The sequence below is a fragment of the Bombyx mandarina genome, chromosome 26 (assembly GCF_030267445.1).
Source record: "Bombyx mandarina strain Sakado chromosome 26, ASM3026744v2".
NCBI lineage: Eukaryota > Metazoa > Arthropoda > Insecta > Lepidoptera > Bombycidae > Bombyx > Bombyx mandarina.
In genome coordinates, this window is record NC_143232.1 from 1082837 (window position 1) to 1108853 (window position 26017).

The following is a 26017-nucleotide window of genomic DNA, read 5'->3' on the forward strand; positions in this document are numbered from 1 at the left end:
TTCTTGGTTTACTGGAGCCCATGACATCTACAACGTAAATGCGACACCCACCTCGAGATATAAGTTCTAAGGTCTCAGTATCGTTACAGTACATTAAAATTGTTCGTAGAGACGCATTATCAATGTACACAGACCCGGTGGGATAGATTTAAATAAAATTTGCAAGTAGAAAATGTCTTAGGGTGTTCCTATTTGCTTAGTTGATCATAGTTGACCTGCGAACTGTGTTGTGTGTCGTGATCATTTGTAAAACTCTAGATATCGAGAATGTTGCTTGTGCTTCGCAGGGCCAGTGCTAGCAACACTCCCCGTTTGAGCTCCGTAACCTCTTTCAGCTTAGGTAGGGAAAAAAGTGGCCATGAGCGTGATAATATTATCAACCATTCCGACATATGAACATTTGAGGCTTATGTATGAACTATCCTAAATTATGTGTTTTCAATTATTCCAAACACTGAATGTGACGTAAGAGTTTGACTTGTTTAATATATTAAGAATATTAGAGCCCTGGTTTAATACTGCACTACGGGTTCCACTGTTCTGATCTCGGACTTTATGTGTGTTTCCAGTACAAATAGCACAGGAGAAAATCCTGTTGTTGTTGGGGCCGCAATATAAACTTTAATTAAACGGAATTATAATATTATTATAAATCATAAAGAAAATTTACTTTTTTAATTAGATATTTGCCGCGCTTGCTCTGTTTCATCTCTTTGAAAAGCGGTTCGGGTCTCTTAAAGAATGCTATAGCAGCGCGCTGACATTGACAGCAGTGACAAATTTGATACAAAATGGTATTGAGTGAAGTACTTATTAAAGTGCAATTAGAATAAAATAAACTTTAAACGTCGCTTCTTTGTTTTATCGAGCATCCAATTGAAGTTTTATTTAAAATTATAATGATAAGGTTTTAATTAGAACTAATAGACATTACTAATATTTATTGAGCACAGCGCGATTGTCACCTACTTTAGATATACATACATACATTTATATGCCAGTACATTGATAGCTAGTAAATATTGAACATTAATATATGAATTAAGAACGCTACACTGGCGAGACGAGTCTATTTGAATGATACTAATTATTATTGTATAAGTACTACATATATCGAAGGCTTTGGTTTTTAATAGAACTAAAGAGAGTTCATATAATACGAATACATTAAGCCCAATTTATACTGATGTACCTAACTGTACTGAGATCTTAGTGCTTATATCTCAAGGTGGATGGCGGCATTTACGTTGTAGATGTTTATGGGCTCCAGTAACCACTTAGCACCAGGTTGGCTGTGAGCTCGTCCACATATTATCTAAGCAATAACATATTATATATGTGTAGCATGTATCAGCATAGGTAGGGGAAAAAAAGCTCGGTTTAATTATCACAAATACTATAGTACTATGTAACAGTATCTATATAATATTCGTTTCACTAATCTTAAAACTAGTGATTATCAAAATATCAGGAAGTCGATTCTCAGACACCTAACCAGGTCCATGCTTAGTGAACCAGTCTTGGCCCGAGGTCGGCATACGTTTTATCTTCACTGATACCCACAAGACATCAGTAATTCAGATAGTGTTTTACCTAAAAGAGACCTAAGGGCAGAACCCAAGTTTTGACAGCCATTTATTATCAACTACCCAACTCATGTGACTTCCACGATTAATAAAATCTTGTAGTAAAAATCAAACCCGCAAAATTATAATTTGCGTAATTACTGGTGGTAGGACGTCTTGTAAGTGCGCGCGGGTAGGTACCACCACCCTACCTATTCCTGCCGTGAAGCAGTAATGCGTTTCGGTTCAAGGGTGGGGCAGCCGTTGTAATGTTCTCCTGTAACCACTTAACACCAAGTCGGGTGTGAGCTCGTCCACTCATCTAAGCAATAAAAAAAAAATATTGCAATAAGAATTGCCGTTATTTCTTTTTTTCAAAATATTTACATATGAATTTTTTTTCACAAATATTTTGAGAAAACTTAAGCAAAAGCAAAATGTAAACAAAATGAAAACCAAAATGTTAACAAAACTTTGTTTAAGTTTATTATTACACGAGACATTATGTCCATTTACTTTGACTGTTGCTCCACGGATAATTTTAAATACCTACGCTAATCTAATTTAACTATAATACATGTCGTAAAACACTATAAATAAAAATATATTCGTAGTTCTTTATTCTCAGACATTGACTTTTTGTTGGGAACGCTAGTTGTAAAAGCTTTACCACTTGCTATCTACAAAAGTGTACAAGTTGTGACAAATTAAACAATCGCTGGATCAGTGACTTTTTTCCAAAAAGTCTAATGGGTCTCGGTAAAATCATCTCATCACTTCCCATTTGAATTCATTAAAAAAAATCTTCCACGTTCTATTCCGTTTGATTAACTTTTCAAAATAATATCTAAGACAATTTAAACAATAAATTCGACTTTGTTAAAAATAAAGATTCGGTCCTATAGTGAGATACCTTCGGTTATCCTGTATCGGAAAAATGAAACTACAATTTCTACTCACTTGACATTGGCATTGACTTGACATTTAAAACTAATCTACTGTACCTACCGGCTTTCCGTACCTACTTTATTATATTATACCGTACATTCGTATTTCGTACATAATTCATTTCAATCTTCATTTCATTCATTCTGCTTGCATCAATAGAATTGGTCGCGTCTTTGTTTTGCCAGTTTCGTACTGTCATGTTCAATCGTTGCCATAGTGTTTTTAAAATCGAATTATAATTTAATACGCATTTAAGTTCAACAAAAAAAAAATGAATTTGTAATTAAAAATATGTTTTTTAAATAATTTATTACAGTAAACCAGTAACAGGCTCGAATCTCAGTGAAGATTAGTCTGCAGGTATTACATTATCTCTTAACGCGGACATCTCGATGTCTGAATTGTCTGATAACCGAATTGCTTTAGTTTGTTCCGCCGTTTAATACGTAACAGTCGCTGGCTTCATAGTCGTGTTGTGCCGATAACGTTCAACAAAGAACAGCATCAGTGATAATTCGTGAACTTTAAAAAGAACAGTTTTCATACTTATTGCGTTTTTTTTTTCGCGGCAAAATCATGGCGAGCTACGTGCCAGAATATTTGTCCAATTTTGTGGAAGAATTAGATGAACATCCGTGGATTTTCGCTTCGCTGGCGTCGATGCTGGTCGGTTTAAGCGGCATCTTACCGCTATTCATCATTCCACTGGATTCTTCAGCCACATTCGAAGATGGGCGTAAGTAACCAAGCGTGTTTCATTGCGATATTTTTAGATTATTCCGCTGGTCACTCATGTTGACACTTGATGCCAAAAGCCAATGTGCGCGTTGTTTATCGTTCCTATAAATTTCTACAAACAAAGAAACCTCGTGTTTTCATCCGGTCAGTGATGGAGCTTTGTCATGCGCATGAAAATATCTTACAGAATAAAATAAACAAATCGTTACAATGAATTTGAAATAAAAATAAAACACCTAAGGAAACAAAGTATACATTTTTATGATGCAAATTTATTCTCAGAAAATAATGAGACCATTGAACTGTCTGTAAAAAGAATTAAAAAAAATGTGTAACATATTAAAAATGCGGTTCAAGGACCAGATCTCATCAAATATTCAAGATTGCATCTGTTGCATGAATGTACAAACTTATTAATATTTTATTAAAAGACCTACTATATAATTTAGTTCCTTGCTATTTCTTAGTGTGTTTTTTTTAAAGTTGATCTTTAACAGACTAGTAGTTGGTCCGTCTGATGTTAAAGAACTACTAGAGTACACATTACACTGTGAATACCACTCAGGCAACATTAAAACCACCAGCACAATGTGTTCCCTCATGCAATAATTCATGACACTGGAATAATTTACTAATTGGCTTGCAGTAATAATAGGAACTCAGGGGGTAGGAAAGTATATGAAGATGTTGCTACTTGTCAGACAACAAAGAAACAGACTGCTGATAACATGATCGCAAGTGCTCATTAATCTTTTGATAAACTACTCTAAACCTATGATCTAAGGAATCTAAAAATTGAGAGCACTAAAATGTGTTTGTACCACTGGGCCATCTCATTTTATGGGTCTTGTAAAATGCTATGAAGGGATTCATTGGTTAACGAGCAGTAACATTCACCGGTTATTATATAAGCATACTACTTTGCACATCTGGTCGTAGAGCATATTGTAAGTCTGCATAGGTAGGTACCACCGTGCTGCCAACTATGAAGCAATCCGTTGTTCTGTTGATAGATAAAAAAAGCTTTTAAACTATACAAGTGGCTTTGTGCATGTTATATAGCCTATGCACGTATAATGTAATAAAATATTACTTGATGTTTTCTCATTGCCGATTCCATCCCAAGTGCAAATGGGCTGGTACAACTGGTGGTAGGACCTCCTGAGTTCGCACAGGTAGATACCATCGACCTGCCTATTTTTACCTGACACTAATGAAGGGTGGGGCAGCCATTGTAATTATACTGAGGCCTTAGAACTTATATCCCAAGGTGGGTGGCACATTTACATTGTAAATGTCTATGGGCTCCAGTAATCACTTAGCACCAGGTGGGCTATGAGCTCGTCCACCCATGTAAGAAAAAAATATTAAAAAAAAACGATCTTACCTAGCCCATGCTTTAGTCTGAAATGCAGCATTATAATCCCATAGAGATTTCTGCTTTTTGCCTCGAGGAGGCATTCATGAAGTCTTTAACATAAGGAGGTAGATTAATTAGGTTTTTATATTTGTTACACAATATCATTACTTCACATTGAAGTCATTTGTGTACAACATCTTAACTACATATTATGAATATCCTGTAGAATTTGAACATCAGTATAGATGCATTGCTCAATACAAGTACACTCTAAGTCATATCCTTTAGGCCATCATAATAATTTTAATGTGATTCTTTGACACTTTGTTTTGCTGATTCTTCTCAGTATTGTAACGGTGTCAACAAAATTGTTTTCATGAAGCAATAATAACTGTCAACTTTGAATTTATTGTTTGATAAAAGTTGTTATTGACTCTTGTGATATTGTAGCAGGTTATTGACATCGTACCCTGTTGACAGGAGACATGAGAAAGAATTATATTTGTTGTGTTCGCAAAACAATAATATATACAAGTTTGAAAGACATATCCTGTTCTAACATGATTATCCATTTAATAACAATTCTCTAAATTATTGATTTATTGTTAAATTATTAATAATTTTCAATCCTATCTCAAGTTACAATGCCTCATTTGATGATAAAAAATGAACTAACTCCAGTATATTTTGAATTTTTAAAAAATTACAGACTGTAACAAATATGTCCAGACCCTGAAGGTCAATAAAATCTGGAAGCAAATCCTTCCTGTTCCCTCAATATGTATTTTATATTTATGACATAAAAGTACCGAAGTTAAGAAATATAACAGTAGTTATTACAGAAGATTTATTATAATTTTATTAAATAGTCAAGCTATATTGCATCGAATAGTGGCCCTCGCCACGACAGGCTATTAATTATTAATAATCTTTATCACGATGTTAACTACTCTGCACTATTTGCCCTGCACTACCTTTGGTTGTCTGGTAGAGAATTCCTTAGGCATTAAGTCCGCCAACGTAAATTTTACATGAAGTGTAGTAAATAAATAAATAAGATTGCAAGCATACCTGATCCTTTAGACCGAAAGGTAAACAGTCGACGTCGCCCTAAACACGTCATTACACGTCATTACGGATCCTCCCGATCCATAAACGGTGATTTTAGGTGGTACCCCAAGCACCGATCACCGTCTCGTCGAACCCGTCGCTTGCAACAAAGGCTTCGGCGAGTAAATTAACCCATAGACACAGCCCACGGAGTTTCTCGCCGGATCTTCTCAGTGGGTCGCGTTTCCGATCCGGTGGTAGATTCAGCGAAGCACTGCTCTTGCTAGGGTTTGTGTTAGCAACGTCGTCAGGTTTGAGCCCCGTGAGCTCACCTACATGTTAAGGAAATAGCCTCTCAAGGCTATCAGCATAAGTAGGAAAATTAATATTGCAATTACTGAATTTCAATCTGTAAAAAGTCTCTCACAAAAATTTCTGAATTCAGGCAATGTAATGAACTAAACCAGATATCTATTGAACCATTACGTTATTACGAAATCGTCTCACTTTAGAAGTACGTTTACCAATCGATTGTCATCGTATAGAGGAATTTCGTATCGAAATGATAAAAATATTTTTATCTAAAATTGAAACGGTTGCTCATGTTATTATAAAAATGATTTTCATTTTATCTGTATATTAATACGTGAAGCAAAAACTTTGTATCCCTTTTTACGAAATTTGCGCGGACGGAGGAGTATGAAATTTTCCACACTTGTAGAGAATATAGAGAGGAAGTGCACAATGCTATTTTTTTTTTAAATAATGCGTAAAATATACATTAAATCAATAAAAAAACATTACACACGCTACATACCAGGTATCTGACGCACACACGCATGCATACTATTTATTGTCACTTTTGTTCTTGACGTCTGTTGTCAAATTGAGATTAAATATTGTTTGTCTTTGTTAATATTTTTTATAGTGTAGTCTTGGCGAAATTTGAGATTATAGAAGTATAAAATACAATCATAATAGTGTACAAACTTACAATTCCAATTAATTATAGTCGAATTTCGACTACTGCGGGACCTCTAGTAACATTAAATATGTATCAGTGCTGCATTTAGAACTAGTCAAGAAGAAAGTATCAGACAAAGTCATTTCACCTTACACTATTGAAAGAAAAACACAGGTTTACAAATTAGAAAAATACGGTTTTATCGGAATAGCCTTCTTAAAGGAAAATTTTGCGTCAAGGATTTCCTTATCCACCTTCCAAATACTTGGACCAATTTCATCGTGTTATATTATTTAATTGTCATCATTAATACGCCTAAAGCAAGTTAGATATTTTGTTGGCAGCGGCTTGGCTCTGCCCCTGGCATTGCTGCTGTCCATGGGCGACAGTAACCATTCACCATCTGGTGGGCCGTATGCTCGTATGCCTGCAAGAGCAATAAAAAAATATATATGCCTTGCAATAATTCACGCATTCCTTAAAAATGCCAAGCGAAAATAAAATCGTTCGACAATAAGTATTCCTAATTTACAAACATAAAAAAATGTTCAATATAAAAATAAAACAAGGTCTTTATTATTATTTTTTTTACTAGCTGACCCGGCAGACCTTGTAGTGCCTCAATCGATAAATAAAAGACTTAAGCTTTTGTATAAAATAAACTTAAAACAAACAAAAGGAATCCGTCCGACGGGGGACACATCAAAGAGAAAACAAAATTGTTATTTCTATTTAATTAAGAGCATTTTCATATTTATCTACCTTTTAAACCTTCTCTGGACTTCCACAAATAATTCAAGACCAAAATCAGCCAAATCGGTCCAGCCGTTCTCGAGTTTTAGCGAGACTAACGAACAGCAATTCATTTTTATATATAAGATTGATTGGAGATGAAGGCATGTTTCTGACGATGTACTGAGTTCACTTTCGTGGAATTGAAAAGGGCAATTGAGGGTAAAATACTTATCAGCGAACACAGCTGCGTATATTAATCACTAGCTTTTGACCGCGACTTCGTCCGCGTGGTATAGTTACTTTGGCATAACGCTAAATTTTACCCGCGACTTCATTAACGTAGAAAGTGAAAGTATTTTTGAATAATAGAATGCTATGGAGCTATTTAAGGTACCAGAATTACGCTTTTTAACCGACTTCTAAAGAGGACGCTATCACTTTGACCATTTATGTATGTTCACCGATTTCTCGAAAATGCTTGAACCGATTCTGATAATTCATACATTATTTTAGCGAAACTAACCGTTTCCGCAGCGCACGCAGCGAAAGCTCTCAAAAAGGAAAAAAACCCGATTTTGACACATTATTTATTGGTGTTCAGCCTGGTCTTAGCGTGATGTTATATAGTCTATATCAGTCTATATCAATAAATGGGCTATCTAACACTGAAAGAATTTTTCAAATCGGACCAGTAGTTCCCGAGATTAGCGCATTCAAACAAACAAACTCTTCAGCTTTATAATATTAAGTATAGATTTATTGATTTTTTTCCATTCATAATGTAAGTATTGATGCTTGGACATTAAATTACACAAACTACACCTGTTTTTCGATTAAACTTCCCGACTGATGAAAATTGTAACCAGAGGCGAAAAAAAATCGAATGAATCCGTGAATAAAGTTACAATTTTGGAATCTGAATTGTTTAATTCGTTTAGTTACATGTCGAGACGTGAAAGGCTATTTGGTTTAAGCGACATTTTTGAAACTTTACAGGAGAGCCATTTAAAGTTTAAAAAGTAAAAAGCTTATTTGGAAAAAATATCATACGAAAAGAATTTCTTCAGATATTTGAACGGTGTAAACATAATTGAATTTCGATTAAAAACATCGGATTGTTGATGCTAATCTATACATATAAATAAAATTGGAGTGTCTGTTTGTAATATTGAAATAGCCTCTTTTTACTACATGCATATGAATATAATGCTACTTTTTTAAGACTAGCTTCGCCCCGCGGCGTCGCCTGCGGTACGACAATAACCGCGGGTAACATCGCGGGATTCAGCAATCAATAATAAAATTTAATGTTTCCGAAGCGAAGCGAGGGCAGGTCGCTGGTCAATAATAAAATTTAATGCTCCGAAGCGAAGCGAGGGCGGGCCGCTAGTACCAAACAAAACGCACCTTCCATTACAAAGATAAACGTTGCGTATTAAGCGAAATGTCGCTTAAACCCTGTCGCTTAAGCCAGTAACCATTTAACACCAGGTGGGCTGTGAGCTCGTCCACCCATCTAAGCAATAAAAACAAAAATAGATAACGTTTCAATCAATTCTCTGATTAGCATCGAATTCGATCAATCTACACATTTGATGTACAACACAGACATACCGAAATATAAACAGATAAGAATCTGTTGTTTCATTGTTTTCAACTAATTCGTTAGCTATATTTATAAATAATTAACTTTTCTTTGTCTATTGGTAGACGGGAAAATGTTTAGATGGTGGTCAGTATTCACCGCCGCTGATGGACATCAGCATTCAGAGTCACAGCCCCTATCCACTGCTGAGGACTATTCGCAAATCCCTTTTGAAGAAAGACATGTCATAGGTTTCGGGAAACATTGTGGAGGAGAGGTTATACCTTAACCCTTTTGCTTATTTTCGATGACATTCATGGCTACGTTATTATGGCAAAATAACTTACAAGACTTAAGAGTTTGGACTACTTTTAGTCTACTACCCTATGTCACCGGTCACTGTCTAGCGAACTAACCCATAGACACAGCCCACTGAGTTTCTCGCCGGATCTTCTCAGTGGCTCGCGATTCCGATCCGGTAGTAGATTCTGCGAAGCAGTGGTCTTGATTGGGCTAGTGTTGGCAAATTCTCTCAGGTTGAGCCCGTGAGTTCACCTAACCGTCCGGGCGTAGCCTCTTACGCTGCCAGAGAATAGGTAGGAAAAAAAAAAACTTGTAGCAAAATATTAGTTGATAGGAGTTTTGACCGAAGTGTTTTTTTTCTGTCGAATAGTAATATCATCACAAACGTGCTAGTATCTAATTTTCTCGTTCTTAACCATGTATTATACTATGTATCTTGGTCTTTTTACAATAATTACAATTAGCTTTGTACAATTTACTTTTTACAGTTAGCGGTAGGCAGCGGCTTGGCTCTTTCCCTGGCATTGCTGAAGTCCGTGGGCGACGGTAACCACTCACCATCAGGTGGGCCGTATGCTCGTCTGCCTACAAGGGCAATAAATAAAAAAATAGATGTCTTCGCGGCTGCACACAATATGTATATCCATATGAATGCAGTAATAGCTATGATGAACTGTCAAAGAATTGTTCAAAAAAAAGAAACGACTATTCAGAAATAGATTCATTCACAACGGCTGCTGGTATTTCGCTCTCGTCACCGCGAAATCGACCACAAACCAATAATTTGGAACTTTAAGTTATCATAAATAAAGGCGAACGCTGTCGCTATTAACAACTATATAGTGATATTGTAAAAAAATATCGTATCATCTCAACGAAGTACGTTTTAGGAACAGATGTTATTTTTTTTGAGATGCCAACGCAATCGCCTCAGTTCTGTTGAAATTAAAACAATATAGAATTGTTTGGTTTACGTTGGTTTTTTTTTTTTATTGCTTAGATGTGTGGACGGAAGACGACGTGCAAGCTGCTCTGCACGCGTTTTACGCAAGAGCATCCGGGTGATGGAAGGCCGGCTATCCTCGACCCACGCTGGTTCTGACCCAGCGGGGTATTCCGTAGGATAACCCATTCTAACCGGCGCCATCTAGGCGGGCTCCGGATAGCCTGCCGACCGAGAGGGGTGGTGAGGGCTGGTGGTCGTGGCGACGATGACCGCCAGTCCGGCGTCCCGAGGGGGAGGGTGATGGGAGAGATGTGCTCCGCACTAAACGCTTCACTTTCCCCCCTTTGCCTTTTCATGGGTTCTGTCTCATGCGAGGTTCGGACGCGGGTTGTTGAGCGACAGGAGGTTTTAGTCAGTTCTCTCCGACATGCCCCGCCCTTCATCCCCAGGGGAGGGCGGAAGTCCGGCGATTTCCTCCTGACCAAAAAAAAAAAAGAAAAATATGTGTAGACGAGCTCACAGCCCACCTGGTGTTAAGTGGTTACTGGAGCCCATAGACATCTACAACGCATATGCGCCACCTACCTGGAGACATAAGTGCTAAGGTCTCAGTATAGTTACAACGGCTGCCTCACCCTTCAAACAGAAACGCATTACTGCTTCACGGCAGTAATAGTAATAGGGCGGTGGTACCTACCCGTGCGGACTCACAAGAGGTCCTACCACCAGTAATTATTATCATGGTGTTGTCTTCGATAGTGCGAAGTTTAATGTGGACTTTTTGAGACTAATAGTCAAATACAGCCCCTTTGGTTGGCCGATCTTTGATTTGAATTTAATCCTTTGAAACTTCACAAGATCACTCGCTAGGCCTCTGCGAAGATTTCCTAGAATTTTTATCGAAATCGACGGACCCGTTTCGGATACCAGCCGGTTTTATGTATTTACTAGAAGCCTGCTCCGGCTCCGCTCGGGTCTGTAACAAAAATTTCAACGATATTTGACGTTGTTTTATTTTTTTAAATAAAAGAACCTTTATTGCGGCATAACTATAATAGTTAGACATATGCTGTCGCGACACTTTTTGTAAATAATAATGTGTTCTACAAAGTCGTAGTACATTATTTTATTCTATCATCAATAGTTTTCGCAGGACACGCGATGTAAAGAATTAATAAAATTTAGTAAAGATCCCTAATATTTTTCAAACAAGACTCCTAGAAGCCTATTTCATTCGGGAATAGTGTAGCTTCCAAACAGTGAAAGAATTTTTCAAATCGTTCAGTAGTTTCGGAGCCTATTCAATACAAACAAACAAATCTTTCCTCTTTATAATATTAGTATAGATGTAGATGTAGAGGACTTTTAGGACAATAAGGCTTCGATCGTGAACAAACGGCTGTGTAATGTTTACGGGTTTCCGTCCGATAACTCCTTAAAAACAAACAGGACGACAATTATGTTTGTGTCTGAATAACATGCAGCTCATAAAACAACTATATAGAATTCTTAATCAATTGACCATTGATAAGGTAGCGAACAATTGCTCACTCAGTCGGCATCGTCACGACTTTTAAAACATTACAATAAAAATGTCCATTACAGATTATGTCTGTTTAATTGAAACGATAAAGTACCTATTATTATATTGTTATTGTTTTAAACATCGCATTATCTATATTATACACATTATTATTTAACGGGTACGTATTATCGTCTTGACATTTCACGAAATTCCCCATATTTGGGGATTTTCCTGCTGCGACCATCAAGATAAGAAGTTTCGCGTTAGCAAAGTTTTATATATACATCGAACCATATGAAAAGATTAGATAAATTGAAACTTTGATTCTCTCTGTATTTTGTACTGTATGTTCCATGGGGAGTGCACTGAGGAATTGTTTGAGATGATACCGTCATCTCGTTTTTACCATCGCACCGCCCGCCACCGGAGTAGAGTTCATCCATACTACCTGGAGCCACTGCGTTCATCCACAATGCGTTTCCAGAGATATTTTTTGCCACGTACCATTCGGCTTTGGAATGAGCTCCCCTTTACAGTGTTTCCCGAGCGCTGTCATATCCTTCTTCAAACGAGGCTTGTGGAGAGTATTAAGCGGTAGATAGCGGCTTGGCTCTGCCCCTGGCATTGCTGACGTCCATGAGCGACGGTAACCACTCGCCATCAGGTAGGTCATTTGCCTACAAAGACAATAATAAAAATTAACATTAATAACTTTTGTCATCAGCCAACACAATATATCAATACAACATCGATCGCGCCATAAAATATCAATCTTTGAAAATTAGAAAAACCACATCTGGCAACCGCACGACTAATTAAATTCAATTGGTATTCTATAAATATATACACAAACAAGCTAAATAATTCGAAGTAATATTATTGCGACCTCTGTTGCAAAATTTTGTCTTACGCCCCCAAAACCGCATTGATACGTAGTACCACAAGCACCGGTCACCGTCCTCAATTAACCCATAGACACAGCCCACTGAGTTTCTCGCCGGATCTTTTCAGTGGGTTGCGTTTCCGATCCGGTGGTAGATTATGCGAAGCACTGCTCTTGCTAGGGCCAGTGTTAGCAGCACTTCGGTTTAAGCCCCGTAAGCTCTCCTACATACGTTAAGCTGAAATAGCCTCTCAAGGCTATCAGCATAGGTAGAAAAATAAATACGTAGAATAAAAATAAATAAATTTTATACATTATTTATTTGTTTACAAGAGATCGGTCGTTTCTTCTGTCACATATCCGTTATCAATGTACGTGAGGTGCCGGCGCAGCTGATAACCGCGTTGATACACCACTCTGCAGTCACATTGCATCGCAACCTCGCGATCGGAGACTTTAGTGGTCCGAGCCTGATATTACGCGTCACGTATCGACGCCTACAGTCCGTCATTACATGTTTTAAAAAAAAATTATAGCTTAAATGTGTGGCCGCAATCCAATGCGCTGGTCCGGTCAATTCCGCCCCGCTCTGGATACCACCGTCTACGATGCCATACACACCGCGGAGAACAGAGGAAGATGGCGAAACATTATTTAACGAAGGATAATGGGAGGAGATGGTCACGACCATCAGACATGAGGAATGCCACTCAGGGAGGAGGAGAGCGTGGACGAGCTCACGGCCCTCCTGGTGTTAGTGGTTACCAGAGTCCATGGACATCTAAAACTTAAATGCCGCCACCCACCTTGAAACATGAGTTGTAAGGTCTCACTTTTAACAGTACAACGGCTGCCACGCCCTTAAACCGAAACGCATTACTGCTTCACGGCAGAAATAGGCAGGGTGGTGGTACCTACCCGTGCAGATTCACGGATGTAACAAATAAAATATTTTTAATGTAATTTTTTTCTAAAAATTTAGGTTTTGCTAGGCAATGAGAAATTAATTCTGCATTCCCGATTATTCTCGACGTTAATATTATATATAAAAATAAACAAATCATTCTCGTAAGGAATCTTGCTTTGGGAAAAAAAAACGTGCGTGTAACAAAAAGTCGTTTTATTGGCACCGTTCGTCGGAAATCAATGGAACGTACGTCGTAATATATCGTCTTACAAAAACTGCCCAAGAAAAAAAAAAACTTTTAAACGACCATGCTTTATTGTGTGATGTACGGCTCGATGTGTCTCCGCGTGAATAATTTTGAATCGTTGATAATATGTACTTACTTATTTATTTCGTTCGATGTTCGTGTAATAAAAATCAAAACCGCAGAATTATAATTTGCGTAATTACTGTTGGTAGGGCGTATTGTGAGTCCGCACGGGTAGGTACCACCACCCCGCCTATTTCTGCCGTGAAGCAGTAATGCGTTTCAATTTGAAGGGTGGGGCAGCCGTTGTAACTATACTGAGAGAACTCATCATATCTCAAGGTTAGTGGCGGCATTTAAGTTGTAGATGGGCTCCAGTAACCACTTAATACCTTAACACCGGGTGGACTGTGAGCTCATCCAACCATTTAAGTAATAAAAAAAACCATCATGTGGTATATATAACCTTGTTATTTCAATTTTTCACCCTAAATAGGATCAAACACTGATATAATGTGGGAATGATGTTTTCTTGAACGCATGGTATGATGGATGCAAGTTGATGTTTGTGAACGCAGCGGTATATCGAGAAAGGAATGGGATGACGTATGAGATGACAGATGAACGACGACGAACGAGGCACGAAGAACACGAAACTATTATAATTTTAATTAATAGTACTTTAATAAAACGTGGAAGTAAACGCGAAACTTTTATTAACTGTCTGAAGTCTGCATCCCACATAATGTTTAACTCAATGGATCAAACTGTTTGTAATATTGACATTTAATTGTTCACTGCGATTGATAAAAGCAATAAATGTTATCATCGACAATCACGGCAGTTTAATAACGTAATTATCGCACTTGTTAACAGATTATGTAGTTGTAATATGATAAGTATCGTTGGTTACATTAAAGCAATCATGAGATTTATGGCGATTGATAACGTATTAACGATTTAAAAAATATATATATTTATACCTATTAAATGCATTGCGTATAATTCTTTGTGATATTTTGAAAATAATATACAGTAGTATAAACCTCGTAATATGTTTACGTAATATAACAAAAAAAATGGAACTGACTTCAACGGCACGAAATAAGCATATCATCGAGGTAGTGAAAGTCACTTAATTACCGCCATCCTCGCCGAGATAATCGATTACGACGAAGAGTTCGACGAGCGAACTAACCCATAGACACGGCCCGCTGAGTTTCTCGCCGAATCTTCTTAGTGTGTCGTGATTCCGATCCGGTGGTAGATTCAGCGATGCACTGTCCTCGCTAGAGCTAGTGGAGGATAAAAAATATTTTATTTTTTGTACGTTATTACAAAGTTAAGTCGTACACTGTGTGCATTACTAATAAAAATCTTACGTTACGGACGTTTTTTCCCGGTTAGGGTACCCCTCCGCATCGTCCCTTAAGGAAATTCGTTCCAAAAACACATTTTAATAATGTCAACAACCGAAATAATTTTAGCCTAGCGATGCTTCTTATCGTTCGATAATAAAATGAAAATGATCGATCTAATTCTAAAAGGTAACAAGGGAAATACATATCGATCTGTCATCCGGTGACTTCAAATTTGCTCAGTTCACCTTAAACGACGCTAGCAGATATTAAGTGTAGATTACTTAGTTTGTTATTTGACTCGGTGAGCTAGGTCGCGAGAGAGATACGAACGAACGAGACACAAGAGCGAAAGCAATTCATTTACGTCACTCTTTTGATTATTTTTTTTATTGCCCTTTTAGGCAGTAGAGCATACGGCCCACCCACGGATGGTGAGTGGTTACCGTCGCCCATGGACTTCAGCAATGCCAGGCGCAGAGCCAAGCCGATGCCTACCGCTTAATACTCTCCATAAGCCTCTTTTAAAGAAGGACATGTCATAACGCTCGGGAAACACCGTGGATGGGAGCTCATTCCATAGCCGGATGGTTCATGGCAAAAAAGACCTCTGGAAACGCACTGTCGATGAACACAGCGGTTCCAGATGATATGGATGAACTCTGCTCCGATGGCGGGAAGTGCGATGATAAAAAAGAGACGAGGGGATCTTTTGATTTTGAACCGCGATGTTCCTAGAATTGAGCTGATCGCATCAAGAATCGTACTAGTCAATTCTGCTAAGTGCGAAGTAGGTGGGACACGAACAATAGTGAAAACCCATTTTCTACTCTTCGCCAAGCAATCGAACGACCGATTGAACGAGCGGTAAGAACCAGGTAATCTTCTTAACAGGTCAATATTGTTTTGATCGCAGTTCTTCCAATGTTTGTGATTGGTTAAGCTCAATTTCATTGGCGATAACGTGTATTTACATACATATAATACTATGTACTATAACCGATAGTGTCTTTAAACGTCGGAAATAATAAATGAGGATAATTAACAGCCTATTTTATTCCACTGTTGGACATAGGTGTTTTCGAAAGCTGTGCTTACCCCCTGCCCGATATTTCGCGTATATATTCCCACCTTTACAATTGAAGTGTCTAACTAAAAATTGGTTTGTGAAAATGAGTTTTTATACTTTGAACGACTTTAAAAGTGTATTCTGTCAGTTTACGAACTTAAAGTTTTTCAAATTCAAATTTAAGTTTAAATTACCGTCCCTTTTAAATCAAGCGATACTTTAAAATTTAAGGTGTGCGCATTATGGCTTAAAGTATTAAAATCGAAACTCAAAAAATAGAATTCTTCAATTACATTTTTGGCAGCAAAAAATAATTTTTGATTAAGCTACTTCAATTCTAAAGGTGCGAATTATAATATAATGACAATAATAAACCGTAAAATTATTCTTAATTACGTTAGTTCTACGTCAATCGATTGTACGTATGCATCTGGCCTAAAACACACATCAACAACTAGGATTCCGTAATTTAGCTTATATCTGTTGAATAAAGTTATTAGAGTTCTCCAGAATTGTCATATACTTCTAATACTATTCGTTTGTGTGTGCAGTGTGAGCTTTTTAACGTTCTCGTTCGCGTAAAAGTTAACTCGCATTTGTATGGAGTCGGAACAGCGCCCCTAGCGGCAAACGAAGAGAACCTGTTCCAACTCCATACAAAATTTGAGTTAACTTTTACGCGATCGAGAAGTTAAAAAATTCGCACTAAGCACACTGAACATATTAGACGTCATAGTCAAGTAACTACCTTGAGAAGTGCAGTAATCTAGCGCGTTGTCATTTGCCACCGCACGATCAACTTCACAGTCATCCTCCTTTGAATCGTATTCCTCAATGCTGAGGGTCGTGACCATTCTTCTGTATAACTTTCTCTTGCACGATTATTCTCCTTCTGTTTCTGTGTCTCAGGCGGCTACACAGGCTCATAGTTATAGGTAACGTGACGATTAATTTTTTTGTCAAAGCGGGACATTGCGGAATTATCCCAAAAAAAGGGTATTTAGTGTTTTACAAGGAATTTCTTATAGACGATAGAATAATATGGGGACAGCGGGACAGAATGCCTGAAAGCGGGACTGTCCCGCCCAAATCGGGACGTATGGTCATATTAGTCATAGGTAACATTAAATCTTCCGCTGAAGTCATCACCGGTCACCGTTCTCGTCGAACCCGTCGCTTGCGACGAAGGGCTCGACGAGCAAATTAACTCTCAGACACAGCCCACTGAGTTTCTCGCCGGATCTTCTCAGTGGGTCGCGTTTCCGATCTGGTGGTAGATTCTGCGAAGCACGGCTCTTGCTAGGGTTCGTGTTAGCATCGTCGTCAGGTTTGAGCCCCGTGAGCTCACCTACAAACGTTAGGACGAAGCTGAAATAGCCTCTCAACGCTATCAGCATAGGTAGGAAAAAATAAAGTCATTTGCAGTAGGGTAGGTACCAGCGACCCACCTATCTCTACCGACTGCGATTCGGTCTGAAAGGTACGGCAGTTTTTGTACTGTAAACCTGATAGATCTCAGGGTAAGTGGCGGCATTTACATTGTTGATGTCTGGACTATGACTCCCGCATCCGTCTAAGGCAGTGGTCTTCACACTTTTCTAGTAGAGGGCCATGTAGGACTGTATCATTGCGGGCCACACATTTTTGGGCTGTTAAGTTGACCACCAGTTAATATTACCAGATGAATGAATGGAATATTTGACAATTACAATTTGCTGGATGCAATTAAAATTAAAATCTTGCTGGAATAAATGAAAGTGCCAGACGATTTAGCTCTAAGCAAAAAAATAATTATGAACGGTCATTTAACGGTGACGACTGGGGTCATTTGTGTGCCTTTGAATCACGCATCACGATACGACAGTATCCATGACCGCTGTTTTATCAACGATGACTGATAAGTGATACTGGGTACATGTATTCTCGTATCTACGTGTAACGCTAGCAGTCACCGAGATCATTATCCCTAATCTCTCGTTCGATCCATCTAATGCAGATTCGCTGCTTTGTATTACTAAGGAAAATTCTGCAGGTACATACCTACTTGTTATCTCGTAATCAAGAATGCTTGTGGATTTCTTTGTTCAGAAATTCAGGGGGCACTCTTGTTTTGATATCTGTTAAAATACGGGATAACAATTTGAGAACAGTGTGCTTAATGAGTGTTTTTTAACGTTCTCGATAGCGTAAAAGTTAACGTTGATTTGTATGGTGTTAGAACGTTTGTCTACGTTTGCCGCTAGGGGCGCTGTTCGAACTCCATTCAAATTTGAGTTAACTTTTACGCGATCGAGAAGTTAAAAAATTCGCACCAAGCACACATGTTGTTCGTGAGCCCGCTTACCGAAGTATTGTAATAAATAAATAATAGTTTTAAAAAATTAACAAAATACGCTTTTATAGAAAATGCAACTAACAAATAGTGAATAAATTTTAATAAATTTGAATTAAAAATAGTGTAAGAAAAAATGATTTTATTGTAAAAAAAATCGTTCATTTTTTAGTTGAATTTCAATTTTTTCAATATTTTTTTTTAAAATATTGAATTGCCATCGGTCCTTAATAAGTATACCAGATTTCGAGTTAATCCGACGTTTTGAAGGGGGTCAAAATCATGTTCAAAGATTCCGTTACATACTAACATACATACGTCTGAAGCTAATTAAAAAGCGTATTAATAAAATGTTTTTTTGTTGACAGCCGGAGCAGCCACACTTCGGATCCTGCTCAGTTTCGCTGTGGGCGGTCTACTGGGCGATGTGTTCCTCCACCTACTACCGGAAGCGTGGGAAAATGATATGGCTAACACTAAAGGTAGGTCTATAAAATGTATACTTAATATTACATACATACAAGTTTTCACGGACGACTTCCACAATAATGAATTGACACGTTAAAATTAAAATGAAACTGTAACATTTTAAAATACGCATCTTTTTTTTTATTGCTTACGTGAGTAGACGAGCTCACAGCCCACCTGGTGCTAAGTGTTTACCGGAGCCCATAGACATCTACAACGTAAATGCGCCACCCACCTTGAGATATAAGTTCTAAGGTCTCTGTATAGTAACAACGGCTGCCCCAACCTTGAAACCGAAACGCATTGCTGCTTCACGGCAGAAATAGGCGGAGTGGTGGTGCCTACCTGTGCAGACTCACAAGTGGTCCTACCACAGTAATTATGCACATTATAATTTTGCGGGTTTGATTTTTATTACACGATGTTACTCCTTCACCGTGGAAGTCAATCGTGAACATTTGTTGAATACGTATTTCATTAGAAAAATTGGTAGCCGCCTGCGAGATTCGAACACCGATGCATTGCTCAACACGAATGCACCGAACGTATCAAACTCATCTCAGCAGGTCGCTTCTTTTTAGCATCTTTCATATTATAGCCCCCGTGATCATTTTGAAAAGAAAACAATAACTAAAAATTTAATTTAAACATCATTTATTCAATTTATTAATGTAATACCTAGTAATACATAACGGTAATAATAGTAATTATGTAATATACAGTCGAGGAAAAAAAATCGCCCACCCCCACAGAAAATATAAGTAAATGATAATTTCTTTTTATTTTATAATTCATATGATATTTTATATCACAAAAGTTTCATTTTAACCCCCCCAAAATTTTTATTTTACCTCATTTCGATGCCTCCAATGAACACTACTCTAACACGGTACCTTTGCCTACAAAAAAGGAATGGTAATATTAAAAAATGAAAAAAACTATTTAGGGAGGCGCCACTTTAGCAAACGATGTTACTTCAAAGATGGCGCCAAATCGATGCTTCCAATTTTGAAAGGAGACTGAAACGATTACATACATTTTTGGGCCCGAATGTAACGTGATGAAACTAATATGAATTAATAGATTCAGATTTATCAGTACCTTGCTGAAAATTATAAAAGTTTTCTCAATCTGAGAGCAGAGTTAATAAAGATTTAGTATAAGTTAGGTTATGTTACAATCTCTTTAAAAGAGCTGAATAATAACTTATTTAAGCTTAAGTAAATATTTATTATATCCATTGGATAATCTTTTAAATGTCATATTATGAATGAATATCAATGATATATATCAGGTATGAAATATGGAATTGCTATCCCACAATTCACACAGCGATCCATAATTTCAACAGTAGGTATCCAATGCAACAATTTCAAGTCAAACGTGTGAGCGATCTTCGGTGTCTAGTGTAGAAGCAATTGTCGTAAAGGCTGGCAGAGTTGGAATCCGTAATAATAAAGCAGTGATAGTTGAAAATATAAAAACAGCCCGATAGATACACACTCAAAATGCGTCGAAGATACAAAACGAGTAGAGCAGAAAAAACCAACAAGCGCCAAAAATAATTGGATAATCTATGAACAAACGCCATGTCAGCTTACTGTCAAAGCTGTCATCAAAAATACAATCGATTTTAATCGATTTGAAATCGATAATAATATTACTTTGCTAAGTAATAATAGACTTTTTCTTCATTTATGTATATAATCGCAATTAAATCCGGCGCATACCGCACTTGTATACAACAAGTATAAATCGCTCATTCAATTACTTTGCATTAATTACCTAGTGCAATGTTTTTCTTTTTATAATCCTGTAATCGATTAATTAAATCGATCAATTAAATCGATCACACCGTTATACCGACAAAAACTAACTTTCTCATTTTTCTCCGGTCCCAGAAAGAGGATTGAGGTGATTTTTTATATTCTTATAGAAAAAAATATGACAAATTTTTTAGATTACATTCCAAGTTATAACATTTTTGGCCCACGATTTTCCGTCTCCTTTGGATGTCATAATGATGAACGTCTAGAACGGCGGTCGGGGAACTTTTTTAATTATTACCCCAAATTTTTTTGTGTAAGTTGATATTATTATCCCACGGCGAAATACAAAAAAAAAACGAAATCGCTTCTTTTTAGCATCTTTCATATTATAGCCCCCATGATAATTTTGAAAAGAAAACAATAACTAAAAATTGAATTTAAACATCATTTATTCAATTTATTAATGTAATACCTAGTAATACATAACGGTAATAATAGTAATTATGTAATATACAGTCGAGGAAAAAAAATCGCCCCCACAGAAAATATAAGTAAATGATAATTTCTTGTTATTTTATAATTCATATTATGATATTTTATATCACAAAAGTTTCATTTTTTAACCCCCCCCCCAAATTTTATTTTACCTCATTTATTGGGGTAATCTACCCCGGTTCCCTGACCGCTGGTCTAGAATATATAAATATGAAATTCGGTGTCTCTAAAGTTTACCGGTACAAATTAAACTTGATAATTGATTATAATGCAGTCGCGTAACAAGGTCTAGAAGAATATTATTGTATCGGACAAGGTGAAGTACGTTCTTGAGTGTCGCGCTGACAATGAGTTTTCCTTATGTGCATGCACTATGTAAATAATGCGACGATAATAATTGTATATGTCAACGTGGCCTAATGAATAAGACGGCCGGTTATCGAGAGCCACGCAATTATGTTAGTGTTCAAATCCAACAGATTTTTTTTTTGTTTTAAATCGATGAACACCGGCTGCACGTAAGAAAAAGTGTCACGTTCCGCCTGAGCGTGAGCGTGCAAGCGAGAGTGCGAAACAAGCGATAGAGAGGCACGATCGGCCCTAGCGTTGGCTTGTGACACATTTATATCTATTCACGCGTGACTTCAGAGCTTCTTCTTCTTCGTCGCTTCCTGAGGGTCGTGACCACCTTGGTCTAGTTTTTCCAGCTTCCTCCAATGTTGCCTGCGTTCGGCCTGCTTGATGGCTCCCGGGACGCTGGTGTTTGTGGCCTCCTTGACAATGCCCGTCCACCTGGTTGGCAATCTTCCTCGACTTCTCTTTCCTCCCACGAGACCTACAACTATTAGTTTTTCCAAGTTGTCAGGATTTCGATTTCGAATAGGTCTGCTACTGACGTTAACACGTAAAATCGATTATACAGACAGCCTTTTTTTGTTTTTCAGTTGAACACATAATGTTCACGAAGTAGTGATTAATTTATTTACCACTAGCTGAGTCCCGCGATGTCACCCACGGTTATTTTCGTAACGCGGGGGACGCCACGGGGTGAAGCTAGTGTAAAAAAAGTAGCCTAAGTTACTCCTTATATCATCAACTACCTATCAGTGAAAGTCCCGTCAAAATCGGTCCAGCCGTTCCAGAGATTAGCCGGAACAAACAGACAGACAGACAAAAATAGTAAAAAATGTTATTTTGGTGTATGTACCATATACATATATATATTCATGTGCATGTAGTAAAAAGCTGTAATTTCAATATTACAAACAGACACTCCAATTTTATTTATGTATAATATATAGATTCATCGTGCACACGCTATAATTATATGAATTAATGGACACTGTAATTACAGATCTTCAAAATAAATTTGCGTGATTAGTCGGCGCTTTGTTCGATTGATAGTCGCTATTTCTATTGAGACTCCGACCTCATGCCTCAAAGGCGTCAAAGGTTACACGTCTAGATTTTTCGAGTTCGGTGAAAAGGGTTGGTGCTAAAAAAAATTTTCATACTTTTTTTTTTATTGCCCTTGTAGGCAGACGAGCATACGGCCCACCTGATGGTGAGTGGTTACCGTCGCCCATGGACATCAGCAATGCCAGGGGCAGAGCCAAGCCGCTGCCTTGACGACAAAGCATAGAATTCCTTTACGGACAATGTCAATACAATGCATAGATAGATGGCGATCGTAATTTTATGAATCACATTTTGTTTAACTACATAAATTATCGCTTGGAACACAAAACGTTTGAGTGCAAACCGGGTAATTATAAATGACAACCTTAACGGTTTGTGTTAGAGACTATTTTAGAAATTTCGCTCGTAAAGTTTTGCAACACGAAACCTCAATAAAACTTGATTTGTAATTTGTATGTTGTTTATATTATTATTGTTGATACAATAGCGTTTCGTTTCAATTTTTGTTGGAACAATAAAAATATTATTTTAGAACAGTTAATTGTTTGGATGTATTTTTTAATTGAGCGTTATGGCGTAGTGCTATAGTGGCGTAACACGGGGATGTTTCTGGTTCGAATCCGGACATATAATTCCTTTTAGTTCCTCGATCAAAAACTTAACCAAAAAAATAATAATAAATTAATAAATATTTACTAACAATCACACCACGTTAACTGGTCCCGTGATAAGTTCGTAAAGAACTTGTGTTACAGGTACCAGATAACGGAAATAAATGTAATATTTTTATTATACACATACATATATTTAAGATACATCCATAACCCTGGAAAAGACATTTATATTTATCATACAAATACCTTCCCTTGGCGGGATTCGAAGCCGCGACCCCCTTGTGTAGTGACCATGTCACTTACCACTACACCAGACGGCCGTTAATATCACTAATCTGTATTAACCGTTTTGTTGATTTTGTGATAAGACGCTTCATATCGTACTAGCGGCCCGCTCCGACTCCGCTCGGGTCTTTAACAAAAATTTCAACGATATTTGACGTTGTTCTATTTTTTTAAATAATAGAACACTTATTGCGGCATAACTACAATAGTTAGAAATATGCTGTCGCGACACTTTTTGTAATTAATAATGTGTTCTACAAAGTCGTAGTACATTATTTTATTCTACCATCAATAGTTTTCGCAGGGCACGCGATGTAAAGAATATCTTTAAGTAATTTTTCACACCTTGGGTTTTATTATTAGCGTTTTAGTAAAGGTCTCTAATTTTTTTAAACAAGATTATACCCTATGTCACTCGGGAATAGTGTAGCTTCCAAACTATGAAAGGATTTTACAAATCGGTTCAGAAGTTTCGGAGCGTATTCAATACAAACAAACCATTAAATCTTTCCTCTTTATAATATTAGTATACATTAGTATAGACTAGAGCTAGCTAGGTGAACAAAGTGGGGGGCCATTTTAATCATCATCATCATCTCAGCCTTTGTTTTTCCTTTGATGTATCCCCGTCGGACGGATTCCTTTTGTGTGTTTTAAATTTATTTTATACAAAAGTTTAGGTCTTTTATTTATCGATTCAGGCACTATGAAGTCAGCTAGTACATTATAAAAATGTATAAACTTTTATTTAATATGGTAATGTTGTATGAATGAAAGGACAATGAAATCATTACAGCGGGACAGCACGTTTCTCTCAAGAGCGGTCTGTGGTGTCTGTTCGGTATGCTGGTCTTCATAGTCGTGGAGAAGCTGTTCTCGGTTGACGAGCACAACGACGGCGAAGAGGAGGAGGATAAGCAGAACGGCGCAATAAAGCAGATAGAGATCGAAGAGATCGAGAAACTGCTCGAGATCGAAAGGAAACATCGGGGAGTCGATAAGGGGATCTGCAATGGAACGGTGACCGCCAAGCAGATATATGACTCTTGTATCTTCAATAATAACACTAAAGGTTGGTTTTAATTCTTGTGACTCAATGCGTTTTCTATCACTTTATTAACTGTCATATAATGCCTCATTCTAAACGGGTCAAAGCCTTAATCTAAATAATAATTTAAAAAACTAACAAAATACGCTGTTATAGAAAATCCAAATAAAAAATAGAAAATAAACTTTTAATAAATTTAAGTTAAAAATAGTTTAAGAAAGAATGATTTTATTGTAAAAAAAGCGTGGAGTGCTGCTTTTTAGGATGTTATCAAAATAACCCTTCTACTCATATGTGTTCATAAAATATTTATAACTACTGATACCATGCACCCACATTGTCATCGGTCCTTAATAAGTATACCAAATTTCGAGTTAATCCGACGTTTTGAAGGGGGTCAAGATCATGTTCAAAGATTCCGTTACATACTAACTAACATACATACGTCGGAAGCTAATAAAAGCGTATTAAAATTGAAATTCGTTCGTACACTCCTATTTACTTAAGCAAAAAAAAGACGTTGCTGCCATTGAATTTAAAACCTTTCTTTTTTCGCAGGCGAAGGAGGATGTTGCAGCATGCCTACAAGCAACGCTGGAGCCAGCGGCCGCTGTAAGGGCTCCTCTCGTTGGATGGGACGCTGCTTGCTTCGGGAAGCTCGGGAGAAAGCACTCCGGGCCAGTAAAGAGAAAACTGAGAAAAAAGATGTAGGTCTATCTCTTTCTCACATTTAATTTCAACGCTTTTACCATTTTCTTATTGCTTTAATGAGCTCAATGTTCAAGCGCAAACTCTACTCAATAATTATTTAATTATCCTAACACACAGAGGAACTTTTACAATAGGCTGAACGCAAATTCATTATGTATGACGTAATTTGTGGCCAAAATGAACGAACTAACTAAAGAGTGTACACAAAAAACCAGTGATTGGTGTTGAATGTTTAATAACTAAAAAAAGTGGTTTTGTTTTACAAAAACGAAGATAATTGTTTGTCGAGTTCAATTATAATTAATTATATAGTCTTGGTCCTTGATACATGTATAAATTGTCAAGTTGACCTCTTGAAGTCGACGAAAATGACATTGAAAAATTTCATTACGTTGATTTATACATACAGGAAGAGGTAATTAATTAATTAAAAGCGTGTTAAAAACGCTTTAAACCCTTCGAGCGCGAACCGTCGATAGATCGACTCGAAATTTAATTAATTAATTCGAATATTTTTGTATTTTTTTTTGTTGTAAGTTTTTTATAACGTGCTTACTTTTTCTCAAAAATCCTTTTAAAACTTCTGCAAAATTTGTGAACATAAATAAGCTCAGCACTAAAATAAATCCCACTGAGTTTCTCGCCGGATCTTCTCGGTGGGTCGCGTTTCCGATCCGGTGGTAGATTCTGCGA

General features: G+C 37.2%; 1 protein-coding gene and 1 long non-coding RNA gene across 2 annotated transcripts in view; one reads left to right on the forward strand and one right to left on the reverse strand.

The window, feature by feature from the left end:
• Positions 1 to 2532: 2532 nt before the first annotated feature.
• Zip99C (Zinc transporter Zip99C) overlaps positions 2533 to 26017 on the forward strand; it is a 32162-nt gene continuing 8677 nt past the window's right edge. Inside the window, exons 1-4 of the mRNA XM_028187797.2 lie at positions 2533 to 3249; positions 18884 to 18997; positions 24362 to 24637; positions 25172 to 25320. Coding sequence (XP_028043598.2) covers positions 3090 to 3249; positions 18884 to 18997; positions 24362 to 24637; positions 25172 to 25320 — 699 coding nt within the window. The 5' untranslated portion in view covers positions 2533 to 3089. The remainder of the gene's footprint in view (positions 3250 to 18883; positions 18998 to 24361; positions 24638 to 25171; positions 25321 to 26017) is intronic.
• On the reverse strand, positions 3243 to 7459 carry LOC149499751 (uncharacterized). The gene is made up of 3 exons (XR_016325510.1): positions 7388 to 7459; positions 5683 to 7052; positions 3243 to 5081 (listed from the first exon to the last, which is right to left on the reverse strand). It is a non-coding gene; the product is annotated as an uncharacterized LOC149499751 (long non-coding RNA).